General features: G+C 38.7%; 1 protein-coding gene across 4 annotated transcripts in view; it reads left to right on the forward strand.

The window, feature by feature from the left end:
• The window catches only part of SLC38A9 (solute carrier family 38 member 9), a 49137-nt gene extending 24397 nt beyond the window's left edge, over positions 1–24740 (forward strand). For 3 of the 4 annotated variants that reach the window (XM_039567201.1, XM_010395275.4, XM_010395277.4), the window contains 6 exons: positions 928–1035; positions 3541–3647; positions 9812–9925; positions 11807–11955; positions 20270–20359; positions 22275–24740. In XM_039567201.1, coding sequence (XP_039423135.1) covers positions 928–1035; positions 3541–3647; positions 9812–9925; positions 11807–11955; positions 20270–20359; positions 22275–22440 — 734 coding nt within the window. In that variant the 3' untranslated portion in view covers positions 22441–24740. The remainder of the gene's footprint in view (positions 1–927; positions 1036–3540; positions 3648–9811; positions 9926–11806; positions 11956–20269; positions 20360–22274) is intronic. The other variant, XM_039567202.1, reaches the window with a different exon arrangement.
• The last annotated feature ends 298 nt before the right edge of the window (positions 24741–25038 follow it).

Here is a 25038-nt window from a genome sequence, read left to right on the forward strand (position 1 = left end):
ATTTCTTCAGTTTATTTTTTAACTTTGCAGATATTGCTAGAATGAAATGATGTCTTTTTTGAATGTGTATTCGAAATGGTAAAAATGCTGGATTTTTGTCTTTGGTTAACTACAGCCTGTTGTCTGATCACTAGCAGCATTATTGGCCATGAGGTGCATTGCAGTAGCCGTAATTATTGTTGCTCAGTTTCCTTCAATTTTTAGGTAGTTACTATTCTATCTTTGTCTCTTTCAAATGGTCCGACCCAAGTCCATATACACTCCATTCCACAGGTATACACAGCAAGGCATTATACCCATCTGTGATCTCATTTGTTGTCCTTTAGCTGTGCAGAGTACTGCTGGATGCCTCTGAACCAATGAGATGGAATGCAAATCCAGTATTATAATAAATATTATCCAAAGTTACAATTAACACAGTGTTTTGATCAGTAGCATTGAAATGTCATCATCAGCTTCTAGTTTCCAGTGTTAAGTTCACAAGTGCAGTAATTTCACATTTCATGGAGCTCTTTGGTTCAAAAAAGCCAATGACTAGATGAATATTGTAATAGCTGGAGTACTGTGATCAACATTGTCTCAGCTTAGATTGAAATCCTGGCAGTGAAAGCTGGAACTGGTCTGTTAGTGCCTGAAGATCTTTCTACCTTCCCAGCAACAGGGATTACACAGTACTTCCTCTGCTGTCACCAGCACCTGGAAAATACTAAATTTGCTGGAAGTTTATGTTGTGTGCATATGCATTATTTTTTCTCTCTGACCTCTAAGAGAAGTAAAGAAAATGTTTAGACCTAGTCTGCTGTTAAAAATGAATACCAACCATAGCTGTTTGACTACTACTAACTAGCTGGGTGGAGCAGAAATGAAACCCTGCATAAATACTTTGTACTGCATCATGGTATTTGTTTGGCTCTCATTTTTTTCCAGGTACAGTTTCAGTTGTCTACTTAGTTTTTATGGTTACAGTAAAGGCTGCTCATCTGGGAATACACTTAGAATTCAACTGGTTTACAGAGAATGAATTTTTCGTACCAGGTAAGATAGTTAAAATGCAGTAATGAAGCACGTATTTGATGAGTTTAAGATATTTTTTTCTCATTCATCTTTTAACACCTCTGAGACACCTCTGAGTGAGGAAATGCTGTCTGATGATGCATGTAGAGGAAAGATCCCTCTGGACAAAGTGGCAAGGAATCCCTTTCCCAGCGATGTTCCTTAGTTAAGAGATGATACCAACAGAGGGGAAGAGGAGGAGTGCCTGTCAGAGGAATCTCCAACATACCTCTTGTGACAGAGAGCTTACCATAGTCCTGTTTTACCTGTGTTATTTTAAGTTCTGGTAGCACCAGTTTCAGATTATGCCTGTTTCACTAGCAATTAAAAATGACAAACTGTAGAGAGACTGACTGTTAAAGGTACTTCAAGTTCCCTACACAGTGTCTTACTTAAATGAAATAGCTCATTCACCATAATTAGCAAGTACAGTTTTCGTGTACTTCCCCATCTATCTCAGGTTTTAGGCCATAATCTTAGGTCTTCTCTTTTAAACACACGTTAGCTTTCCAGTATGATTTTATTTTCTTGAAAGTCGTTTGATGGCTATTTGTTCTTTCCAAATTACTGTTATAAATTACACTGTGAGATGCCATAGTCATAAGCAAGTGGCATTTGTTATTGCATGAACAGACAGCCTAAAGAGGTAAGTTTCTTGTTTTAAGGAACCTGGAATAAGAGAACCAGGGTTAGGTCTTAGCTGTTTTTCCCAATCCTTTACAATAGGCAAAATTGAATGACCAGTTATCTCCAGGGAGCTGTGTCCTGTACATTTGAATAGTATCGCTTCTTCTGTTCTCAGAAACAAATGAGAAAAATGAGTTATAGTGACACACGTGCCACAGGTCACTGAGAAGTAGAGCACCCAGTAGTTCAATTATTTTGGCAAAATCTCCTAGTACTGCTAGGAGATAGACAAAGCATGTAGCTAATACTACATGTACAAATGCAGCTACAAGAGATTCGGAAACTGTCAGTTTGCTTTTAATTTTTGAGATTGAAGTAGTGGGTGGAAAACAAGACCAAAAGTCGCTTGCACTCTCAAGTCTATCAGCAGTGCATCATGCTAATTAGGTATTGAAGGTACAGTGAATCCAGCCCTAGGGAAAGCATATTCTTTCAGCTTGGATAAGCCCTCCATTAGTTGCCTGGGGTGTGTTTGTAGAGGGATTCCTTGTGGAATATAGGATACCCCAGGAGGGCTTGGGCATCCCAGGGCTGTTGCAGAAGTACCCCTGAAGGGGCCTCAGGCTGAAAACAGGCTTGCAAGGCACCTGCTGGCTGGCAGCCTTGAACAGCCTTGGGAAAAGGTATACACTGGTCAGCTCCCCCGCTGCTTAGAGGCTTTCTCATGGGAAAGGGGCGTGAACTTTGGAAAAAAGCATAACTTGGTGTAACTGAACAATAAAACTGGAGCACGATGCTCAAATTGTATCGGTGTCCGTGTCGTGACTCTGGCTGGATTTCCCTGCTCCCGGGACCCCCCCCCTGCTACATGTGTTTACTTTTCTAACTTTATAGCACTTTACAGAAGTCTGTTTTAAATATGTTTGCATGGAGCTCTCTGTGGTTTGTTCTGTAAGGATTTCTGAACCTCTGATTAGTGTTGTGCTATACTGCTGGATGCTTCCCAGAAGCTGAGCTATCTTAGGGGTCTCTAATTACATTCTTAGGTAATACAAACTAAGACGGTGCTTTAATGATGTTACACATTGGTGAGTTCCTAGACCATTTGCAGCACTTCCAGTGCTTTTTCAAGTCAAGGTCCATGGAGAAACTTGGCACTATGTAGAAAATCTGAAGGTTGAAGCCTAGACTAGGTGGCTTTGTGATATATAGTCTTTGGACCAGTGCTTTGCCTTCGAAAAAGTTAAGATATGAACATCTTTTGACAATTAAAAGAAACAGAACAATGCTATTCCCATTAAGACAAAAAAGAAATTTTTTCATACATGATGTGAAGCATGATAAGAAATTGCTCTACCTTTCTTTCTGCCCTGGCTTGCAAGCAGAGCCTCTTAAATATCTACAGATGTAATTTTTCCTCTGATAGCATAAGTGACTTCTTAATAACTAAAAGTGCTCACAGGGCAAATGATTCCTTCCCTCCATCTCCCTCTTCAGGAACCCATAGGTATACAGCCTTACTGTTTTCAATTCCAATATTACAAATGATTTCCAGTTAAACTGTTGAGGACCAGAAAAGCTTGGATGTGTCAAATTAATCTAGCAATCACTGATGGTTGGAGTCTATCAGAGAAGCCTTGCTGGAAAGTGTATTCTACAGTAACTACTGTCTTCATGCATTTTGTACTTCCTGATTAAATATCTGCATTGGCTATGGTCAAAGATGAGATAGATTGTTCTAATTCAAGGTGGAAGTGCATGAGTTTGCCAGTACCCTCCACAGCACTGTATGTCATCTGCATTTTAGCATTGCTTGCTTCAAAGAAGTAACTTAAAAACACTTTTTTTTTCTTCCTTTAGAGTTTAGAATTCTGTTCCCTCAGCTCACAGGGGTTCTAACGCTTGCCTTCTTCATCCACAATTGTGTCATCACACTTCTTCAGAATAACAGGAATCAAGAAAACAATGTAAGTAACTTCACAAGACTGTGCTCATTTGTATCTAGATTGCCAGACAACAGTGATTTTTTTCCTATGATTTGATAACAAAAAAGTTATACGTTCTTTTCCTAGCGATCAGGGAGTAACAGACACATTAGAAATTTATTCACATAAGAGCCCTGAGGAATGCCCCAAACTTACTTTTGGTCAAGCTGGTATTAAATGGCCAAATTGCAGATGAGGCAGGTGACTTGACAATGTTGTAAGACTCAGTGAAAACTGCCCACTTTTAGAATAAAAAATGGTGAAAAATGTTTGGTACAAGACTAATTTTAGCAGAGTCCTGAACAGTAGTTTTGAGGTCTAGCTAATACCTTTTCTCAGAGTTGCTTCAGTAGTTTTGTGTCACAATCCAAGGCAAGGTCCATAGAGAAACTTGGCACAATTTAGGAAGTCCTAAAAGTTGAAGCCTGGATCAGGAGGCTTTGTGATATGTAGTCTTTGGACTGGTGCTTTGCCCTTGAAAAAGTTAAGCACTGCTCCTCCAGATGGAACCTCACTCTTTGTTAATATCTTCCCATTATAAAATACAAAATAGTAAACACGGTACACAGAGTCTAACTTTTACTGTAATTATTTTTATTATTTTTTTTTTCCTCCCTACTTCTAAAGATTCTTGTCCAACTTCATTAAACTGTTAGCTGTAAAGGTACCTGCAATAACATACAAAAATTTTAGAGTATTAGCTACATGAAAAACTGGTACGAAATCATAGAATCCCAGAATGGTTGAGGTTTTAAGGAACCTCTGGATGTCATCTTGTCCCCCTACTCAATCAGGGTAGATCGGCCACTAAGAGTCAGATGCCTGTATAACATATCAGATAAAATATATCAGATTTGATCATTTCACGGTGAAGTGCAGATTATGTACCAATGCAATGAGATGACCTCTTACGAGATGACTTCTTTGGAAATCTGCATGGTTACTTCCTTGTGCCTGTGAATCAAGACAGCTTGTGAATGACCATATCTGCTAAGGAGTCATGAATTCTCCTCCAGGAAAGCTTCTGGAGGTTTATAGGCTTCTCAGAAATTAGTTTAACAACTGGAGGACTGGACAAAGAAAGATAAGTAAGCTTTTTCTTGATTTCCTTAAGAAAATCTTATGATGTGGAGAAGGACGAGACTTCTCTTTAGCTGTGGCTTTCAAATTCTAAAGGCTAGATCTCCAGCAATCAGCTCTATATGCAGAGGTGGCCTAATACCCTCATTCCATCTTTAAGGTTTTTCTGTGGATTTTCCTGCTCCATTTACATCAGAGCAAGCAGGACCTGGAGTGTTCTCCAGCTTGCTTTTCCTGTGTGAAGGAGGAAAAAACTGCTGCATGCATTTGAATCAACTTTTCTAATACCCTCCCTGGAGCTTAAGTTGAATTTCCAAGTCAGCCCTAGCATGGATCTCAAGCCCTTGAAAAAATTATGCATTCCAGAAGAATGTTCAGATTGCTCAGAAAGGACACCTTTGAAGTATGGCAGGAAAGATTTTTAGTGGATATCAAATCTGTGTAGTTCTTGTAGGAGTTTTATTTGGCTGGAGATTTCTTTTCATGTTTGTAGCTGTGTAGGAGCCTTTCACCTATGTCTCAAAAATGTTTTACAAATGTTAATGAAGCACCTATGCTCTTGAAGAGTCGTTTTGTGATTATGTCACTAAGCTGCTGGGCTAAGTGGGAGATTTACATATGTATAGGGGTCTCATCCTCTGTGGGTTTTTTTCCCATATACTTATAACAAGATGCTTTCTTCTCTCAGTATCTGATAGGGTGATACTGATATAACTCCATGGATAAAAACTTCACTATTTTATTGATCGACCTGTTAACATGTCAGTTCCATCAGAATTCTGTGAAAAGGCACAGAATATGGCAAGCTGAAAAAACACTGTTTTGGTCTTGAACAAATCTTGCTGAAACTAGTGGTCATAGAACAACTCATTGGGGAGGTGGAAAAAAGTAAGACAAACAATAACGTTCCTTTTACGGAGTCAGAAATTCAAAACAATAGCAGCTTCCATTCTGGTCACAGGCGTGTATCACAGCCCAAAGCTAAAACGCACATGGGGGAGGATTCTTCTGGCTGCTATTCCTGTACAGTGATGTGGGTGTGAGAAGAGAAGAGCAGTGTACCAGAGTAAGCCAAATGTCAGCAGCACAGCCTGGAGAAGCCCTGTGAGCAGGTTCTTAGTCTGCAGTTCAGACCAAGAATTCCTTGTATTTATCAGCCTGAGTTTCTGTACAGTGCTCAGGTAAATGGTTTGGAAACAAATTGCATAGGAAACATAAGCCAGCCACAAAAAGGGGCTTAGTTGTGGGTTTTGGTTGGTTGGTTTTTTTCCTGATTCATGTCTGTGATCAGTTTCCCTGAGCATCTGTACAGATGCTACATAAGCCCAGCATGATCTGCAGGCATGAATATGCTAGTGCTGAATATGCTGTCGCCTAAGAGTTGTTTGTGGATGTACCTGAGAGAAAGGCTGGGAGTGGGGAGATGTTTTTTGTGTAGGTATTAAACGCAGAAGGCATGGAGCTGCAAATGGTACTTATTTTCTGCAGTATGGAAAGAAACACTGTGAGCTTCCATTGATGGTGCCATACCACTGGTTTCTTTTCCAGCCAAAATTATGCACAGCATCATCCATCCTGGTGAAATACGTTTTTTGTCACCCAGTTAAATGTTATCACTTGCCCTTGATGCAGAAATCTGGTTTTATGATATAGATCGAGTCCTGTTGAGATATTACAGAGACGGCATCTCTCTTGAGAAGCACTAATCTGAAATGGAATGATCAAAAGGTGCCTTTTGAATTCGAATGTGGTAACCATTACTAAGCACTGATACAGGCTTCTCCATCCAAGAAGCAACTCTACAAGCTAGCTTTCACTGGTACTGAGGAAGAAAGTGAACTGTTTTCTCCATGGCATTCAACAGGCAAATCAAGGCCTGGAAGCAGCCTGTTCTTTGCAGCACCACATAAGAAATATCCACAGAGCCACAGAGCTTTCTCTATGCTGTGTCAAGTCCTGTGCTGCAGGTCCATCTAGCAGCTGAGTACTGACTGGTCTGTGGGTATGATACAGTATTGTCTAGGTACTTTCAGGGTTGTCTTTGCTAGCTCCGCCTGATTTATCAGACTCATCCTTTTGTTAGGAGGCTGGTTTCTTCCTTTGTTCTACTGCTGCTGCCAGCCTTGATTACCCAATTTTCTCTTCTTCCCGTGCCACTTCTAACACTTTGTTCTGTGTATCTGACCAGGAGAGCTCCTGATCAGCAGGAACTGCAGCTAACATAGGTTCTCCAAGCTCTGTCTCAAAATCTGCCTGTTACTTCTGGTGTATGTGACAAGCGTTTGGCAGGTATCAGTCTGTGATCCTTATGGACTGTGACCTGCATGTTACCTTAGATACTTACCTTGAGACTTCCACTGTGATTCTACAAAGTACTTCCTGCTTCCGACATAGTTTTTTCTACATTTGATTCTTAAATTGTGGCTGTAAGAATCGCTATATTCTTATGCTTAGGCAGCTTTCACCACAGCGATGTCCATTTTGAATGTAAATGCCTCAAGTATCAAATTTAAAATAGAAAAGTGTAGTTATTGCTCTTAGTTAAAATTAATCCTTTTGTCTCTCCCCATGTGTCCTTTGATTTTATCTGGAATTATGCTGTCTAAACAGTACTGTCAAGGTCTTTAGGGAGTGAACCCAGGTCTCTTGAGGAGTAATGAACATTAATCAAATGATGTTCCTGTTATGTAAGCAAACACATGTTGTACAAAGATAACCATCTTAGACACAGCAGCATATGTTTGGAAGGCAGCTGATGGATGTTTGAGAAAAAAATAAATCCAGGTTTTCAAGTTGTCTATTTCTTTTCTAGTAGCTTATTGAAATTGAAATCTGCGTACTCTTTGTATGCTGACAGCACCTGAAGAGAACAGTCTATTGTGTTACATCTATGAAAATAAATTATCAAAATTATCTCAGCACTTAGTTTCAGTGAAGATTAAATCATACACCCTTAAGAAAGAATCATGAACTGGTTAGTATAGTTGGAAGTAATAGCACACCACCTATCTACCATTTTTCATGTCCAAAGGAAGCAGTAAGAATTTTATTTCAGATTTCTTGCCCTCACAACTGCATGCACTTGTCACAGCAAAAATAGTTTTACAGTTGGTTCTAGAACTTATGTGTAGGCAGAGTACAAATAACAACTGTGAGTAGCTATGCTGTTTTTATGCATTAGGAATACATCTAAAATACCAAATTTAAAGGAGGTTTTGGTAGATTATGTGCATTAAGAAGGTCTTGGATACATTTTGAAAAATTGTCCAAGTCCTGTCCTCAAGAGACGAGAGTCTGTATCTCTTTGCAAAACTGCCTGAGTCCTGCAGTTAATGGAAGTTGCTGATAAATAGCTGTAAGAAATCTGGATGCTCAGATTTTGTATTCTTAAAATCAGTTTTTAGGGTGAGCACTGATGCTTTTGAAGATGTAGATGTTATATAGAAACATATAGCTGTACAACTTCACATGTCATGAGGAGAAAGTCTGAGTATAATTTAAAGAAAATGCTGCTGCTTAGCTTCTGGTGAAAGTTGATAGTCCTTACTCAGTGACCAGTATGAGGAGAGTGAAATCTAGGGAATCATCTTTCATGTGCTTTCATGTGGTCAGCAGGAGGAAGAGGTTGCAGCTAGAAATGTGCAGCTTCTGGGAGCTTGAAGGCCACCGTGGGAGACGTGTTCAGAGAACACTGATGCCTTTTTCCCATCAGCCTCTAAGGGGCAAATAATACTCCTTATCAAACAGCAATCTTCTACCCCAAAAACACTGGCAAAATCAGTAGGAGATTCCACTTCTTCCATCTGAATTTCTCTTAAAACTCATAGTCTAGCATTTTATGCTTTCCTCAAGGATTGCCTTGCCCTTGGCAGAGGCTGGAATGGTGTAGGATATGCTTCTTCTGTCAACAAGATAGTGTGAAGAAGCACATAGGGAAAAATTTTCATGCACAGATGTGAGCAGGCTTTGCTCATGCTCAGTGAGCTGGCTGGAAACCAGTATAATCCTAGTAATTTGGTGCTGTCCCTGAACTAGTAAGATTTGCTTCTCAGTCTTAAGAAAATAGGGCCATGTATTGAAACATTACTAGTAATTCTTTAAGAAGTGATGATTAGCAGTAGCTGAACAAATGGTTTGCTGTAAGGTGATGAGTCTTTTGTACTGTAACATAAGCCTATACAGAATAGAGCTAATAACTAGAAACAAATGGTCTCCCTCTTTATTTCCAAAGGAAGGAATTGATGTAGAAGAATAACCCACCAAGTACATTTCTGTGAGGTCACTCTGATGTATATGTGGATTCTGTAGTTTCATAAAGTACTTAATTTTTTTTGCTGGTTATTTTCCTGTAATAAATACGTAATTATTTTTGAGTAATGGAAAATATTTGTATATATTATATATTTTATAAAAATAACCAAAATTTTCAGAACTGAGCATTGAAGTTTAGGTTTAAATCCATACTTAAGTGTATGTAGTATAGTTAAATAGGGATTTATGACCCTTGCTTCAGCACTCTATCCTTAAAACCTTTGGTTAAATTCCTTTTTTTTATATCTGCAGTTGGGTACACTGATGTCTTTGATTGCAAGATTTTATTCATGACAAGAAATTTAACATAGGGTATTGCTGGGCTTTCTGTCTTAGACAGGTGTGTCTGTGTCCCAAGGGTCTTAGTAGGAATAGGTGAATGTAAGAAAGTAGAAGGAGTTTCTTGTTTGTTTTAATAACCAGTGTATGTTTATGCATCAGGAATAACATGCTACATCTATTGGTATATCTCTTTCATGGTGGCTTTTTTGTGTGTTGAGAGATAAATAATACTTGTCTAGCTCCACTTTGGGGTATCTCCTTGCACCTTTCTGATCTGATCAGGACCAGGTCTGAAGTCTCCATTCAAGTAGTAGAAAGTAAAAGTAAAGATGTATTAAGTGATAGTAGTAAATATAAAAAAGTAATGCATATAAAAGCAACAGTAATAAATGAAATAGAAATCTCACGAGGTTTTTATTTCATCTGGTTTTGTGTGTCAGTGTTGGCCAAAATAAAGTCTTGTTTTTTCTCAGGTGAGAGACCTCTCTATTGCATACTTCCTGGTTGGACTAACGTATCTCTATGTTGGAGTGATAATTTTTGCATCTTTTCCTTCTCCACCATTATCCAAAGAGTGCATTGAACAGGTGAGATACTTCACTGCAGTATGTATTTCATGGAATCACAAAATGGATTTTTAGGAAGGGACCACAGTGGGTCATCTGGTCCAACCTCCCTGCTCAAGCAGGGGCATCCCAGAGCACATAGCACAGGATTGTGTCCAGATGGTTCTGGAATATGCTCTGGATATGCTCTGTCATAGTGAGGGAGACTCCAGAACCTCTCTGGACAATCTGTTCCAGTGCTTGGTCACTCACACAGTAAAGATGTTCTTCCCCATGTTCATGTGGAACTTCTGTGCGTCAGCTTCTGCCCCTTGCCTCTTGTCCTATTGCTTGGCACCACCAAGAAGATCCGGATCCATCCTCTTGGCACCCTCCTTTTAGATGCCTGTATACATTGATGAGGTGCAACAGGAACAGGCCTACCTCCCTCAGCCTTTCCATGTAAGAGACATGCTCCAGTCCCTTGATCATCTCTGTAGCCCTGAGCTGGACCTGCTCCAGGAGCTCCATGTGTCTGTTGTACTGATGAGTCCAGAACTGGACAGAGCACTCCAGATGTGCCCCACCAGGGCAGGGTAGAGGGGCAGGATCACCTACCTTGACCTGCTGTCAATGCTCTTCCTAATACGCATTAAGATGCCATATTTGTCCTTAACTTTTTTAAAAATATGCAATAAATAAACCCCAGCTTCTGCTTCTTGGTTCGTGATTCACTCTAGCAGACACATCTGCCCTTGACTGTGGTCAGTTGCTTGACACCTCATGGGCACTACCATGAACAGATGAGTACTGCTTGTGTTATCTCATTTATATTTATAAATGGTTCCCAATATTTCAGTGAAAAACAAACATTCAATAAATACTCTGTGAAAGTGATGAAGAAGGACTGAAATGAATAAGTGAACAGTTGAGCCTTTCATTTCTTTAGCTTCTTTAATCCTGAGACGTGTGTGCAGTGACTCATTGGGACTCTAGAAGAAACAGAATGTGAAAACAAGCTTGTTTAGATAGGAGTCCTCACTTCAAGTATTTTGGAGTCTGACACTCCAGTCTGACATTCTGGTGAGCCTTGCCAGCAGAGTTCTTCAGATAATACCATCACATGAAACACCGTGTGAAGGCTAAAAACTCTTATTTGCTTATAGGCAAATTTCCACACCCTTAAGCTGCTTCAGAGATAGCAGTTATCGAGGGGGGGGATCCATTTTATGCCAGGTATTCTATAACTCTGGCATAATATTTAGCAATAAAGCAGCATTTAAAGGCTTCCTCTGACTGTGGATTAGTTAGAACTAGTACCATGTTAAACCATTAAACGATTTTTTAACCACCTAAAATAATTTCACAGGATGAAATCCACAGTTAAATAACATAATGAGTGATTTTCTTCCCATTTATTTTCTGTAGTTATCTCAAGTGCTTATGAAGCCATTTGTATATTTCTTGATATTTAAGTCTTATAATACTTCTTTGGATGTTTCCACTTGTAGCGTATGATCCCTTCCTCATTTGTATGTGATGCAGTTTTACTTACTAAATAACAGTTTTTAATTAGTAGGTATGATATAACAGATAATAGGAGCATATGAATCCATCTGCCTAAAAGGTTAGGTGGCCCCTCCACAGCCTGGATTATTTGAGGATGTTCAGAAGATCAGAAAGTGATTCCTTATGTAATACTAGCATTAACACTGACATCAGCCTAGTAATATTCAAAAATCAGTTGTTATTTGGTGGCAAGGCAGTTGTAAAAGAGGGAGAGGGTTTTTCATGTTGTGGAGTTCATTTAGCAATTGTAGTTGTTTGGATTTTATCCCATTCTTTCTGGCACACAGATACTAAAAACCAGCAGATACATGTAAACAAGCCGCCACTGATGTGTAACATTACTTATATGTTTAGAATTTTCTAGATAACTTTCCCAGTGATGACATCATGTCATTTGTTGCAAGAATATTCCTGCTGTTCCAAATGATGACGGTATACCCACTGTTGGGCTATCTGGCACGAGTTCAGCTGTTAAGACAGTTTTTTGGAAATGCTTACCCAAGGTAAGAAGTCTGTTTCTTGACAATAGTTTGGCACACTTTGCTTAACTGGCTTTCTGTTGTCAGAAATTTGGCTAGGTTTTTGAGGATTTTCTTTGTGCATTAGGTACATTTCATAAGCTAGTTTCACAGTTTGTAGAGTTGGGGTGAATAGGCATGCAAAATAAACTTGCCTGCAGATCAGGTCTGCTACAGTTTGCCGGAGCAGGGTAAGGGGGTTTCTTTTGATTTAGATCTTCATTTTCTCAATAAATAGGAATTTTGTCAACACACTCCCTTTTATATGGCAGAAGGAAAGTTGTACAGGAAAAAAAATTTGTTTAGTCCAGAAGCATTTCATCTAGCAATCCTTAAGCTGTGAAAGACATATACTCCAGATACTAACCTTTCAGCATGCCATCTGTGTTTTGATTGTGCATGATTAGTAATCATCCATCTGTTTTTAAACAGAGCTAATAGCTAAGTGAGTTGTTAGTTGTGCTATCTGGGCTGCTGCTATGCTTATAAAAATAGCTTTTCACATGCTAATTTCAGAGATGAGCCACACCCTTGCATTTGTACAGTGTCTGTACTCCAGGGAAGAGCTGATGCAGATTTCAGTTTTAGTTTGGTTTTTTAAATGAAACCTAGGACATTTATATTTGGAGTACTGGAGTACTGAATTTGTCACCGTTGAGAAGCTGCCATTTATCTCCAAGTGTCTTATTTTATATTTTCAATTACTGTTGATGGAGGAAAGGAAAAAAAATCTCAGGAAGGGATGTGTATTTCCTCAGTGGCATCAGCAGTTCAGGTCTGCAGAGATGTTGTTCCAAGTTTAAGGTTTCTTCTGAGTCCTAAAATAGGTATGAGAAGTTCTAGAAACTGAATGCCTAAAATTAGACAGTGAAATAAGTGCCTGCTTTTTTTGACGCTGAATTGTATGCAGTTCAACGTTGAGATTTTTAGGAACTGCTGCAAGTTACTGTTGGAAACAAGGCCATTTATTTAAGTGCTAAAGATGGCTTTCACAGCCACTGGGAAATAGTCATGTCCTTTATATTATGTGGATGTGCCTTTTCCTATCTCCTCCCTCCAGTTACTCTCCAACCAGAATGGTTTTCACTTCCCTCATGGCCTCTCTGAGAACCTACAGCTTTATGCCAGACTCTTCTCGAGTTAATTCCAGCTTGCTGTTTTAAGCCTTCATGGTATGACGAATTTGATGATGCAGATACTTGCTTGGTTCTTGTCTCCAGGATGTCCTGTGGGTAGCTTCACTCCTTTTTAAATTTAATTTTTTTTAAGACTCCATATATTGAGGTATTTAAAGCTTCTGAGAAGTCAAAAATGGTTTCTAAGAAGCCACATAAGTCACTCCAACCGGTAGTGATAAGGTAGCATATTCTGCCTAGTGGAAATGGTTTCTAGGAAGCCACATAAGTCACTCCAACCTGTAGTGATGAGGTAGCACATTCTGCCTAGTGGACTGTCACTCGCTTTCTAGCATCCCAGGTGTCTCAAATATGGCACAGAAATCATTCAGTTAACCTTTAGGCTCTGGCTTCTGTGCATTTGCAAGGTCAGCCCTTATTTTTCTCTATGCAGTGAAGAGTTACTGAAGGCTAGTAGAAACCATAGGACATGTATCTGGAAGGATAGTAAAGATTTGCTACCTGCTTGTGAAATGTATCTTCATGACTGGTTCTCACCAGTCACCTAACCTGACAAAGCTCCTTTAGTAGCACTTTATCACCTCTCTAGGAAAAACTTAAGTACTTTTATTTTTTCCCAGACCTGCTTTTGTAGGGAAATGTTTTGCAAATATAAAGATGTTGCTCTTACTGACATAGGCTGATGTCTACTGGAGAGCCTGGTGATTCACTCTGAAGAACCTACCTGGAAATATTATGTTCTGTGGCTTTTTGTGTAGGAAAATAAGCTGATTATATGTAATAGTATATACTTGGCTTCTTTTCTCAAAATTCTCATTAATCAGGGCAGTAAGTTCTTGGGCAATAAGAAGATTGACCTGCAGAGATCCATGCTTTAGTCTTACATGTCTGTGTAAGATGAATATGTCTGTCTAAGATGAATATATGGAGGAGAATATGCTGGGTCATGTGTCTGGAGAAAATTTTTGTGTGACTAGGGAACCCAAAGGATGGAACAGGAGGAAAAGAGCATGATCTCTGTTGGCAACCTAGCCTAGTTTAACCCTGTGATTCTGTGTGCTAAATCCTATGTCTTTTTATAGGTGTGTATTTCCTATATTAAGTTTCATTTGCACCTGAGAGAATGTTATAAATTTGCCATCTGGCTATAATTGTCCAAACAAATCACCACCACCAACAAAGTCTAACAGAAACACCTTCTCCTGTGGTCCTAGTCTCCATTAGAAATTTTCCTATCTTCATTTTTAAGCTGTTGGTTGCTTCACTTGGAAACTCACTGATTTTAAAAGCCAGACTTCTTCATATCAGCAGTTATTTGCAAGTGTGGATACCTGCTACTGGTGTGGATGGAGTTAACAAATAGCCATTAAGTTATTAAATGGAGTACTTAGAATTTTGGATGGATGCAACTTTAAAGCAGATAGCTTGATCTCGCACATGTTTGCAGGGCTGCCAGATAGTTTTTATTTCCTAGGAGTGATTGTATTGCTCAGATCAATTTCATTCTCTGGGCTTTACTCCTTTTTATTTATCTGTTACTAGTTATAATAAAGTACCAAGATATTTGTTTGCTGTTTTGCTGTTCATAGTCTTGACTTTTGATCCAATCCAGGGCAAATTCTACCAAAAGCAACATCATGGTTTGTATCCTATTTTTTTTCTGGTAAACCATGGATTATAACTGGATTATAATAAAAAACTATATACTCCTCTTCAAGGGAGCTTTTATTGTCTGAAAACTTGATTTTCATCTCTTTTGTCCCATGCTTTTTAGATACTCTGTAGTGCTGTTTTTCTGTGAACAGTCCTTTGCTGTATGTACCTATAGTGTATCCTATTAATCCATAGTCTTGAGTGATGAAGCAGCTCATGCTCTCCAAACTTAAAAGCTTAAACAGACCATATGTAACTTTCCTTCTCTCAGGTTTCACAACAGGCATAAGCTGAACAGTTGAAGCATGCTTGTCTGAAAGAGGAAGTGAGTGTTTTGTCTTCCAACAGTCAGGAGGAGAGTAAAAACATCCTTGATTCTAAGAAGGAGGATTCTCCTTGCTCTTATGTACAAGTACCAGTCACCTGCGTCTCTGCCTATCTTAAAATCAAATACATGCTAGACACAGGAGTCTTCTCACAGGCATCATCACATAGAATCATAGAGTGGTTTGGGTTGGAAAGGACCTTAAAGATCATTTAGTCCCAACCCCCCTGCCGTGGGCAGGGACACCTTTGATTAGACCAGGTTGCTCTTAGCTCCATCCAAACTGGCCTTGAACACATCCAGAGATGGGGCACCCACAGCTTCTCTGGGCGGCCTCTTCCAGTGTCTCATCACCCTCACAGTAGAGTTTCTTCCATCTATTAAACCTAAATCTCCCTCTTTCAGTATGTACCCATTCCTCCTTACCCTGCCACTCCAGTTCCTGTCAGACAGTCCCTCTCCAGCTTTCCTGTAGGCCCCTTCAGATACTGGAAGGTGTCTGTGAGGTCCCCACACAACCTTCTCTTCTCCAGGCTGAACAGCCCCAACTTTCTCAGCGTGTTTTCATAGGAGATGTGCTCCAGTCATCTTACCAACATCATGACCCTCCTCTGGACTTGCTCCAACAGTTCCATGTCTCTCTTATGTTTGGGACCCCAGAGCTGGATGCAGTGTTTCAGGTGGGGTCTCAGCAGAGCAGAACTGAGTGGCAAAATCGTCTCCCTTGCCCTGCTGGCCACTCTTCTTTGGATGCAGGCCAGGATTCCCCTGGCTTTCTGGGCTGTGAGCACTCACTGCTGGCCCATGTTGAGTTTTTCATCAGCCATAACCCCCAAGTCTCTCACTGCAGGGCTGCTCTCCATCACTTCTCTGCCCAGCCTGTTGGTGCGTCTGGGACTGCCCCAATGCAGGTGAAGGACCTTGCACTTGGCCTTGTTGAGCTTTGCGTGGTCTCACCTCTGAAGCCTATCCAGGTCCCTCTGGATGGCATCTCTTCCTTCCAGCATGTCCACTGCATCATACACAGCTGGGTGCTGAGAGTGCACTCAATCTACAAATCCTTCAGCCTTTCTCTACTTTCTCTACCTACAGAAGATTTAAAAACAAGAGAAGACATCCTAATTCCTTCTTTTATTTTGCAAAATGTATGCTAGTATACAGATTACAACAGAGAAAGTACTGTTGTACTGTTCCAGATGTACTGGAACAAAACCCCAAGGAACTGTTCATTCTCTCTGCTCTCCCTGGTGTTAAGGAAGGCCAAAATTTAGTGTTTTGGGTAACTGCTTTCTTTCCTAAAATGAGATCTGTCTGTAATGGCATCATTTAACAGCTGATTTAGGGCCAGAGGCATGTGCTTTATCTGCTGTTTCTTGCTTGACTCTGGATCTTCTTATATGTCCAGAAAGCCAATTTTTTTATTACTGTTACTGGCTCTTGGCTACAGTGCTATTTGTGACAGAGATTCCCTTGATTAATTATATGGTGTGCATAAAGTGTTTTATACAGTCATCTGATAATTTTAAAAAACTTTTTAAACGTCTTTCCTGTTCTGAGAGTTTAAATAAGCTGATGGACAAAAATCACTTAGCTTTTCTTAATGATTGTCCTTCCTTTACTCCATGGTAGCCCAGCAGACCTGCCAGTTCTCCTTCTCCCACAGATGTATGTCTTCTGATGCAATGAAACACATTTCTTCTGTTTATATGCATGTTTGCTTGTCTGCTTTTCACGTAGTCTCTGTCTAGCTTCTTAAAGGTTGTGATTCATAGTCTTTTGACCAATGTCACTTGAGTGAGATTTCCAGGAAGAAAATGCATTTTTAGATACAGTAACCTCTCAAAATTTCTTACTTGAATGATCCTGATTTGCTTTTTTCCTGGCTTTCCAGTTTCCCTTATTGTGTTATGTTCATCCTGTGACTCCATGCTGAGTCCAAAACTTCTGAGGGAGCTTAAAAGCTGACAGGATTTAAAAATAGTTTCTATCTTTAAATTTCACCTGTGCTAGGGTTTGGTTTCATTGTTTTTGATATGATTCTTACTTTGAGGATGCCAAAGTTAATTAGATATATACGGTCACTGCTATTCAGTGACTTAAGTGTCTACCACTTCCACAGGAGAGAACTTGATGGAGCAAGCCCTTTAATGATCTTCTGGCATACAAGGTTGTTTCTCCACTCTGTCAATCTGAAAGGATAGCCTTGCCATGAGAGAAAAGCAAGACTTAGGGGAAAGCTTGCATTTACTTTTAATCTTTTTTTTTTTTCTCCTCTCTGTTATCATTTTTGTGGGGTTGCAGGATTTTTGCAGGTGAGCAATGATTCCCTTTATAGAAAAGAGCTAGAATCTTCATCTGCCCAGCTGAGAGTATGGAGACTGAGAACAGAATATAAAAGACTTGCCATGGGTGTGCCTCCTGTGTGAATTACAGCCTCCTTCAGGCAACCCAACCTGTGCCTCAGAGAAGTAGCCCTAACCAGGCTGCCCGGGCAGGCAGTCCAGCCCTGGCATGGGCCACCCAACTCTGCTGCCATTGACCATGGGGAAGAAAGTTATACCACTTAGAAAACATCTATATGTGACCATGGTGATTAGGCAAAACAGGCTGAATCTTTTCTAATCTCTAATATCCTCTAAAGTACTTTTCTTTGTATGGTTGTAAAAAGCAGGGTGGTATGGTTATGTCCCCTGCCTCCAAATGCTGTTTTTCTGACTGTCCTTTTGCAATGTGTGGTGACTGCTAATTGTACTGTAAGCCAGTGTCAGCCTAAACCTGAGCAATTCAGAACTTGTTAAAATGTCACAGGCTATGAGAAATGCTTGTCCTGTCTGGAACACACATGCACAGAATTCTACAGTCTTAGAAAAAGTACTGTCTCGAATAATGTACCTCCTAGTAGCCCTAGGTATCAGATTTTACTTTATTCGGAAGGGTAGGGTTTTTTTCCTAAATGATAAAGCCTTTCTCTCCATTAAGATTGAGGCTTTTTTCCCACCCTGGAGATGAGATGAGCTGAGCTGTGAATGTCTGCCTAGGTAAAAGAAAGGGTTTGCAGGTTAAACACCTGTCGTCCAATGACATAGTTACAATTCAGGCTGTTTCAAAAGGTAGAAAAAGAAGCAAGGAAGTTCCAGGGGAGAAATGGAGTGAAATCTTTCACATTGAAACAGGTAGATGCAAAGGCTTTTCAGACCTTCTGATTTTGGTATTGTTCTTGAGGATTCTGTTTAATTTTAACAATTAAAACTGCAAAGTAATACTCTACAAGTACTGAATTACTTTGGAGGCCTCAGCATATGGGGACCATTGTTTTCAACTGAGCCAGAACACATTGTGTCCCCCCTCAACCCAATAATCTTTTTCCAGATCAAGAAATTGTAAAATGTTTCATTTCATACCAAACATGCAGACATGCCTACTTGCTTTCAAAATTTAGAAGAATTGAGAATTAATTTTTTTTTTAAACAGCAGCTTTGAACAACAAAATCGTGTCTTCAAAGCATGCCTGAATAAAATACTTCTGCAATTTTTCAGGTTTTCTGCTAAAATACTCCAAACTGACACAAATATGCAAAACATTTTTGAATTAGTAACCCTGCACTGTTTTTAGTCCCTCTTGCTAAAAAAATAATCTCAGCAAAAAAAGAATGGAAGAAGTGCTGTCATTTTCTGTGTGCATAAACTTTCTGCTTCAATTGCGTGATAGTAAGATTTACAATCTGCCACATATATGGGGAAAGAGGAAGTAGTTTTTAATGGCATTTTTTTGTGAACAGTTTAGTTAACTAACTTTCCTTAGCAATACTAGAGAAGCTGTACACATTTGGTCCCTAAGAAGTCTGATTCTTGGAATTTTATTTTTTATTCGCGGGGTCTTACCAGGTTTATATCCAATTAAGTGTTTTTTAAACTTAAACAGCTGCTGTAGCCTCACTGCAATTGTCAATCTCTAAAGTACCCCTCTTGTACCACTGTTAAAATGTCATATATAAAATTAAAGATGTTTTTTCTGTCTTTCTGAAATCAATTTTTAAGAGTGATGGTTAAAAACCGTCCATAACATAAATTATTCCTTTGTGTTTTAATTGCCTTAATTTCCCTGAGCTTTAATGACACTATTCTATGTCCCTAATCTTCCTAACTTGGAAAGTGGCAGGCAGCCTTTCAGCCATAGCCATGGAAGCTGTCACTTTTTAAAAGTTGTTAGTTAGTTACATCCTCCATAATACACATACTTTCTACAGTGAAGAAAAAATTAGCCTCGGCTTATAGGTTTTGTATATTTTAGGAAATTGTATCCTCCAGAAGAATAAACAAAACCTGTAAGTGTATGTATGTTTCCTCTGTGAGAATTCTTTTTTCCCTTCATAGAAACAGCTGTGTGACCAAAATATCACAGGTTTTTATTATATTTCCTGACTTTATGCTAAAATATGCCAACATTTCATATTCTCGAAAGAAAAGTGATACTTTCCTGAGTCTCAGTTCTGTGCATAACTGAACTGAATTTGTCTCATTCAGTAAAAGCTGTTTTTGCAGAAAGCAAATACTTGTTTTTCTCATCCTTAATGCAAAAGGAAAGCAACAGGAATTTATTTATAAAAACAAATTCAGCAAAAAATTCAGCATAAATAGGGCACAGTTCATGTACCGCAAGACATCCAACATTGTAAATGTTTGTCCTCTATCGAAATGCAGTAGAGTTCAAATTTTAAGGTTTTATTTCCCCCCCAGTAGTCTTTGTAATGTTTTCCACTTGATGCATCTTTGCCTTTCTTCTGGTTTCCATTAGTTCACTTTGAGCAATTCAGATCATTCTGTGAACAAGCTAATTCTTTTGTGTGGGAATTAAGTTGTATAGTATTGTTTCTTTGGTATTTGAATATCCATCTGAAATACTTCAGTGCTGAGTATCACGTATGATGTTTTTCGGAAGAATTGCCAAATTACACATTCTTATTCCTTAAGAATATTTTGAGTCAAAATACGAGATATTTAGAAATTGGCACTCTGAATATTCAGTGGATTATATGTTTGCTGTGAAATTAATTAGTTTTAATAGAGTCATGCAAATGAAAACACCACCCATGTACCAGTTAAATGTTAGTGTAAATGAAGGATAGTGGTAGTATTTTGTAATAAATAGAACAGGTTTTAAAACTCTTTCCTCACTTTCCCCTAGCTTTTTCCATGTGCTCATCCTGAACCTAGCCATTGTAGGAGCTGGAGTAGCAATGGCAAGATTTTATCCAAATATAGGAGGTATCATAAGGTGAGTGTTGCTTGCAGCTTCCCTGTGGTGTTACTACATTTGTGTCTTGATGTTGAAAAGAAGCAATAATAATTGTACCTTTATATTTTGTGACGCTTATGCCTTCTTAAGTTGTAAATAATGATTTAGATGTGTAAACAATCGGCTTGCAAAGTTCTGACAAGCGGCTATCTGTAATTGTGCCTCTGTGTCTGAGGTGGTTGAGTTTTACTGGAGCTGGATCTGAGGACCTTATAACTATACTCATAAAAGAATATGGTGCCTGAAGAAAAGTTGCTGCATTATTGTGTGCTTTTTCTCAAGTTTCTGTTTTGTGTTAACATTTGAACCTGGTTTGAAGGTTCAAATAATAAAAACGTTCCATAATAAAAATCCAAGAAGGCAAGTAACTTTAAACGGAAAAGTGGCATCAAAGTTGTACCTCTAAATGATATCTTAAATTTACTATGTTGATGAAAAGCTAGGATTTCTATAATTAGAAAATATTAGAGGAAATAATAATCTTATTTTCTACATTTGACATCAACATATTTATATGCATTGTCATTTATTCTTGGTTTGCATCTTTCCTTAAGTAACCAGGAGAGGGGGGTGTTTAAAAATACAGAAATCTGCAATTATAAAACCAGAATGACAGGCTTGGGTCTGACCAAGGTAGCAAAATAATTTACTTTCGCTCAGTGGCTGATCTTTGAGGTTTTTTCCCATTTCCTCTTTTTCTTCTGTCTCTCCTTGTAGTAAAATTATTTGTATTCCAGTAATAGAGATGGTCTAGTTAATCGTCATTATAGACTCTTAGAATGACAGAATGGACCTTAAGGTTGGAAGGGACCTTAAAGATCGTCTAGTTCCAACCCCCCCCTGCCATGGGCAAGGAACACGTTTGACTAGACCGGGTTGCTCAGAGCCCCATCCTACCCGGCCTTGAACATTTCCAGGGATAGAACATCACAGCCTGGGCAACCTGTTCCAGTGTCTCAGCACCCTGACACGAAAGAATTTCTTCCTAATATCTAATTTAGTTAAACATTGTGCAATACGTGTCTCTGTTTCCAAGCTGGTGCTTATCTCTTGTAATGTGTCTATATTGTGCATAGTAGCCAAACATGTATAACAGTGGATTTCCAGCAGATAAATTGTCTTTATGCAGTCTAACTTGCATGTTTGCTGATTTTGTGTTGCAGATGATTTTCATGTATTATGGTCTTTCCTCTGAAGGGAATGTTCAAATATATGAAAAAAAAAAGCATTGTTACTTAATAATATTTGGCTGCTTAGTAAGGGAAAATAATGAGAACGTTTTTGTAAGCAAGGGAGAGGTTAGAAAAAGAACAGTTAAATGCAACCTTGCTGTGGTTGATCATGTTACCAGAAGGGCATGTTGTTCCTCTTAGGTCTGGAGAATAATTTTCTATAAGCTCATTAAATAAATTAAAATAAGAGTTGCAGATTCAGGAACATTTCTATATTTAAATGTTTTAATATGTGTCCTCAGGTGGCTGGGTTGCAATGAGATTTACAGTTCTGACAGTAAAGGATGTGTAACAGAGGGTGCACTGTCCAGTCTCTTTCTGTTGCATGTTGATAGATTTCCCCAAAGTAGAAACATAAAGTCAAAGTAAGGGATTTGGTCCTCAACAGCATCACAGGGTATGACTGAAAGGACAGAGACATGTCAGAGTGCAGGTACAGGCAAGCAGGGGGCTGGACAACACAGAGGATGATCATTAAATGCTAGTGAAGGAGGTGGAGTCGGCAAGGAACAGAAATCAATGTTTAGCAATTGCAGATAGTCAGTGTTCATCCAGACTGTTCATTGGTTTGGCAGGGGAAACGACAATAAGAAATAAGAATCAATGCAAAGCATTCTTTCTTTTTTTCTCTTCTTCTTCCCCTCTTCCCTCTCTTTCCTCAGATACTCCGGAGCAACATGTGGTCTGGCCTTTGTATTCGTGTATCCATCACTCATCTACATGATCTCCCTGCACCGTGCTGGGCAGCTGACATGCCCAGCATTGATCATTCACATCTTTATAATCCTCCTTGGACTGGCTAATCTGATTGCACAATTCCTATTGTGAAAACTCCCCCTTCTCCCGTGGCTGTCACAAGTGGTACTTCAGTATTTGGCAACAGCCTTAAGCAACACTGTTAGGCATGAGAACAGTTCTCAATGTGAGGATTTTGAGAAAAGCTGCAAATTCAAACAAATTCAAACCACATCATTCAGGTGCTTTACAGGAAACATGTATTGCTTCTTCGAAAACACAGTTTTGTGAGAAGTGGAATGGTTCAGATGTGAGTGATACAGTTCTCCTGGTTTTGTTGAAGGTGCATCAAAAATTAATGAAGCTCAAATATTTTAATTTTTTACAGCACATTTCTCCAAATACAAAGTTTCCAGCCTCAAGCTGTGAGAGTCTTTCCTCCAAAGGAGCTGTCCTTACCTTGATTAGCAGGCATGTTTTCTCAGTATTGTTCAGTGACTCTTTGAAATGCTCTTTTGTTGTAGTTATTTTCTTGATTTGTTTGGAAAATTAAGACTTTATTGTCTTTCCTCTTTTTTTTTAGGTTAATTTATAGTCATTTGGGTCAAAATGCACTCTTAATTTTGAATACGCTATTAAATTGTTTTGGCAATATTTTTCCTCTAGGAAATTCCAACAAAGAGAAACAATAAACTCATGTTTCAGTGTTTTATTCAGAACCAATATGTGCACAAATTATTTGTGATCTTACAATACAAAAAAGTCAGGAGGAAAAAAATTAGAACAAGACAATTAAAATTAGTATTCCAGGCTTGACCTCAGTTCAACTCTGTTACTGGGCTATTATGTGCTGTGAAGTTGTTTTGTCAGGAGCTGGATGTGGTTTCATGGATGCATGGTGTGCACAGCATTTGTTCATCACAGGCCCGCTCCCTCCCTTGTAGGGTCTTCCTCTGGTGGTCTCTCACTTTCCTACTATGTTACTCCAGACATTTTGGATGTGAGCAGAGACAAAGCCAGCCATCTTCAGAATCATGGATGAAGTCAAAGAATTTAACTTTTAAATAATTCCTAACAGAAGCTGGAAGAATCTGGGAAGGTTTTGTTGTGGGGTTGGGTTTTTTTTAACTTCTTGTTTACGAATTAGGAGGCTGTGCATGCGTAAGCACACAGACACCTCTCTTCACCTACCTTCTGTAAGTCTGTGTCTTAACCCAAAACATGCAGTAATTAAGTTGCCAGACACTAGTGGAATGTCATTTTTGTGGTTGGACAGAGAGTAGAAACTTCTCTTTGTGTAGAATTTCAGTGCGTTAAAATAATCAACAAATAGAATAATTGAAAGAGAACTCTGAGCTATGCTAAATTCCAAAGTAAGTAAAAGAGGAAAAAAGTTGGAGTGGTGCAATCTTTGTGAAGTATGAGTTGGGAAAGATAATTACATTGCAGGGTAAGAGTTCATATTTTCATCAGAAGGACAGTGAAAAACATAAACTAGGTTATTACCATGCTTCTCTGGGAAATTATGTGGATTTTTTAAATAATGATGTAAATCCATTTGTTTTACTTAGGCTCCTCAAACTGTGTAAAGTACATTCACTTTCCTAAATATCCTTTGATTTGTAAGAAATACAGTATTATATGGGTTTGGAATACTATCTGCAGACTACAATGATTATTTATGATTGTTCTTTTCTTGTGAAACTTTCTGTTCCTTTAAATTAGAATTGGGGAATACATCCATCATCTGTTCTATATTAGAGAGAACTATCTGCCCTGTCCTGGTCATTTTTTCCTGTGTATACTCTTACAAGAGAAGTATTTAAAAACCAAAAGGAAAGGACAAAAGACACAGACTTCCTAGCACTGTTGGCTTACATACATTAAGCTCTTGTGCTTATTTATTATAGATTCAGTGCTTAACTTAGGTACAAACCCCAGTGAGTGCAGGTAATTAAATTAGATTATATCCTTCCATGTTCCATTTGTATTTGATTCCATGATTTATATCCTTGCCATTGAAGCTGATAGTAAAATGCCCATTGATTTTAGCAGAATTAAATTCTGTTAGGATCTAGTAGTCAATAGAAATCTCTAAGAAAGACAGAATTCTTGAAGTGTCCTGATTGCATCTTGTATCTGGCTCTTTTGTCAGTTGTGCAATGTGCAATGACTGAGTTAATATTTAGAAGGAAATTATTCAGAACCTTTTTAAAAGACTGTTTCATCTCTGTGTCACAGAGATAGATTCTTGCTGCACTGTTTATTTACACAAGCCTTTAAAACTTTGATTTCAATTACAGACTGGTAAGCATTAGAGTGATAGCAAATATTTCATTAAACTGTCATCTCCTGAAGCACGCCTTCTTATAATAAAGTATTTTTAAATTTTACTACATGCAGTTGAGATTTTCACAAGCATCAGAAGCAAGTTATGACTGTGTAAGTAGATTGTGATTTTCAGGTGTTCTCTTCTTTGTCAGCATCCTAAGTTAAATAATGTCTTAAAATTTAATGGCAACTTAAATGCCCTAAAAGACCAGAGGTGGATTGCAGTGTCTTTTTTAGTGCAAGCACAAAATGTAGTTTTTTACAAACACACACTTCACCTGCAGTGATGGCCAGCTAATTTCAGTTCCTTAGGTTCTGTGTTCCAGGATATCATCATGTGATTTAGCAAAGCAAAAAGTA

This window comes from Corvus cornix, chromosome Z (assembly GCF_000738735.6).
Source record: "Corvus cornix cornix isolate S_Up_H32 chromosome Z, ASM73873v5, whole genome shotgun sequence".
NCBI classification, from domain to species: Eukaryota; Metazoa; Chordata; class Aves; order Passeriformes; family Corvidae; genus Corvus; species Corvus cornix.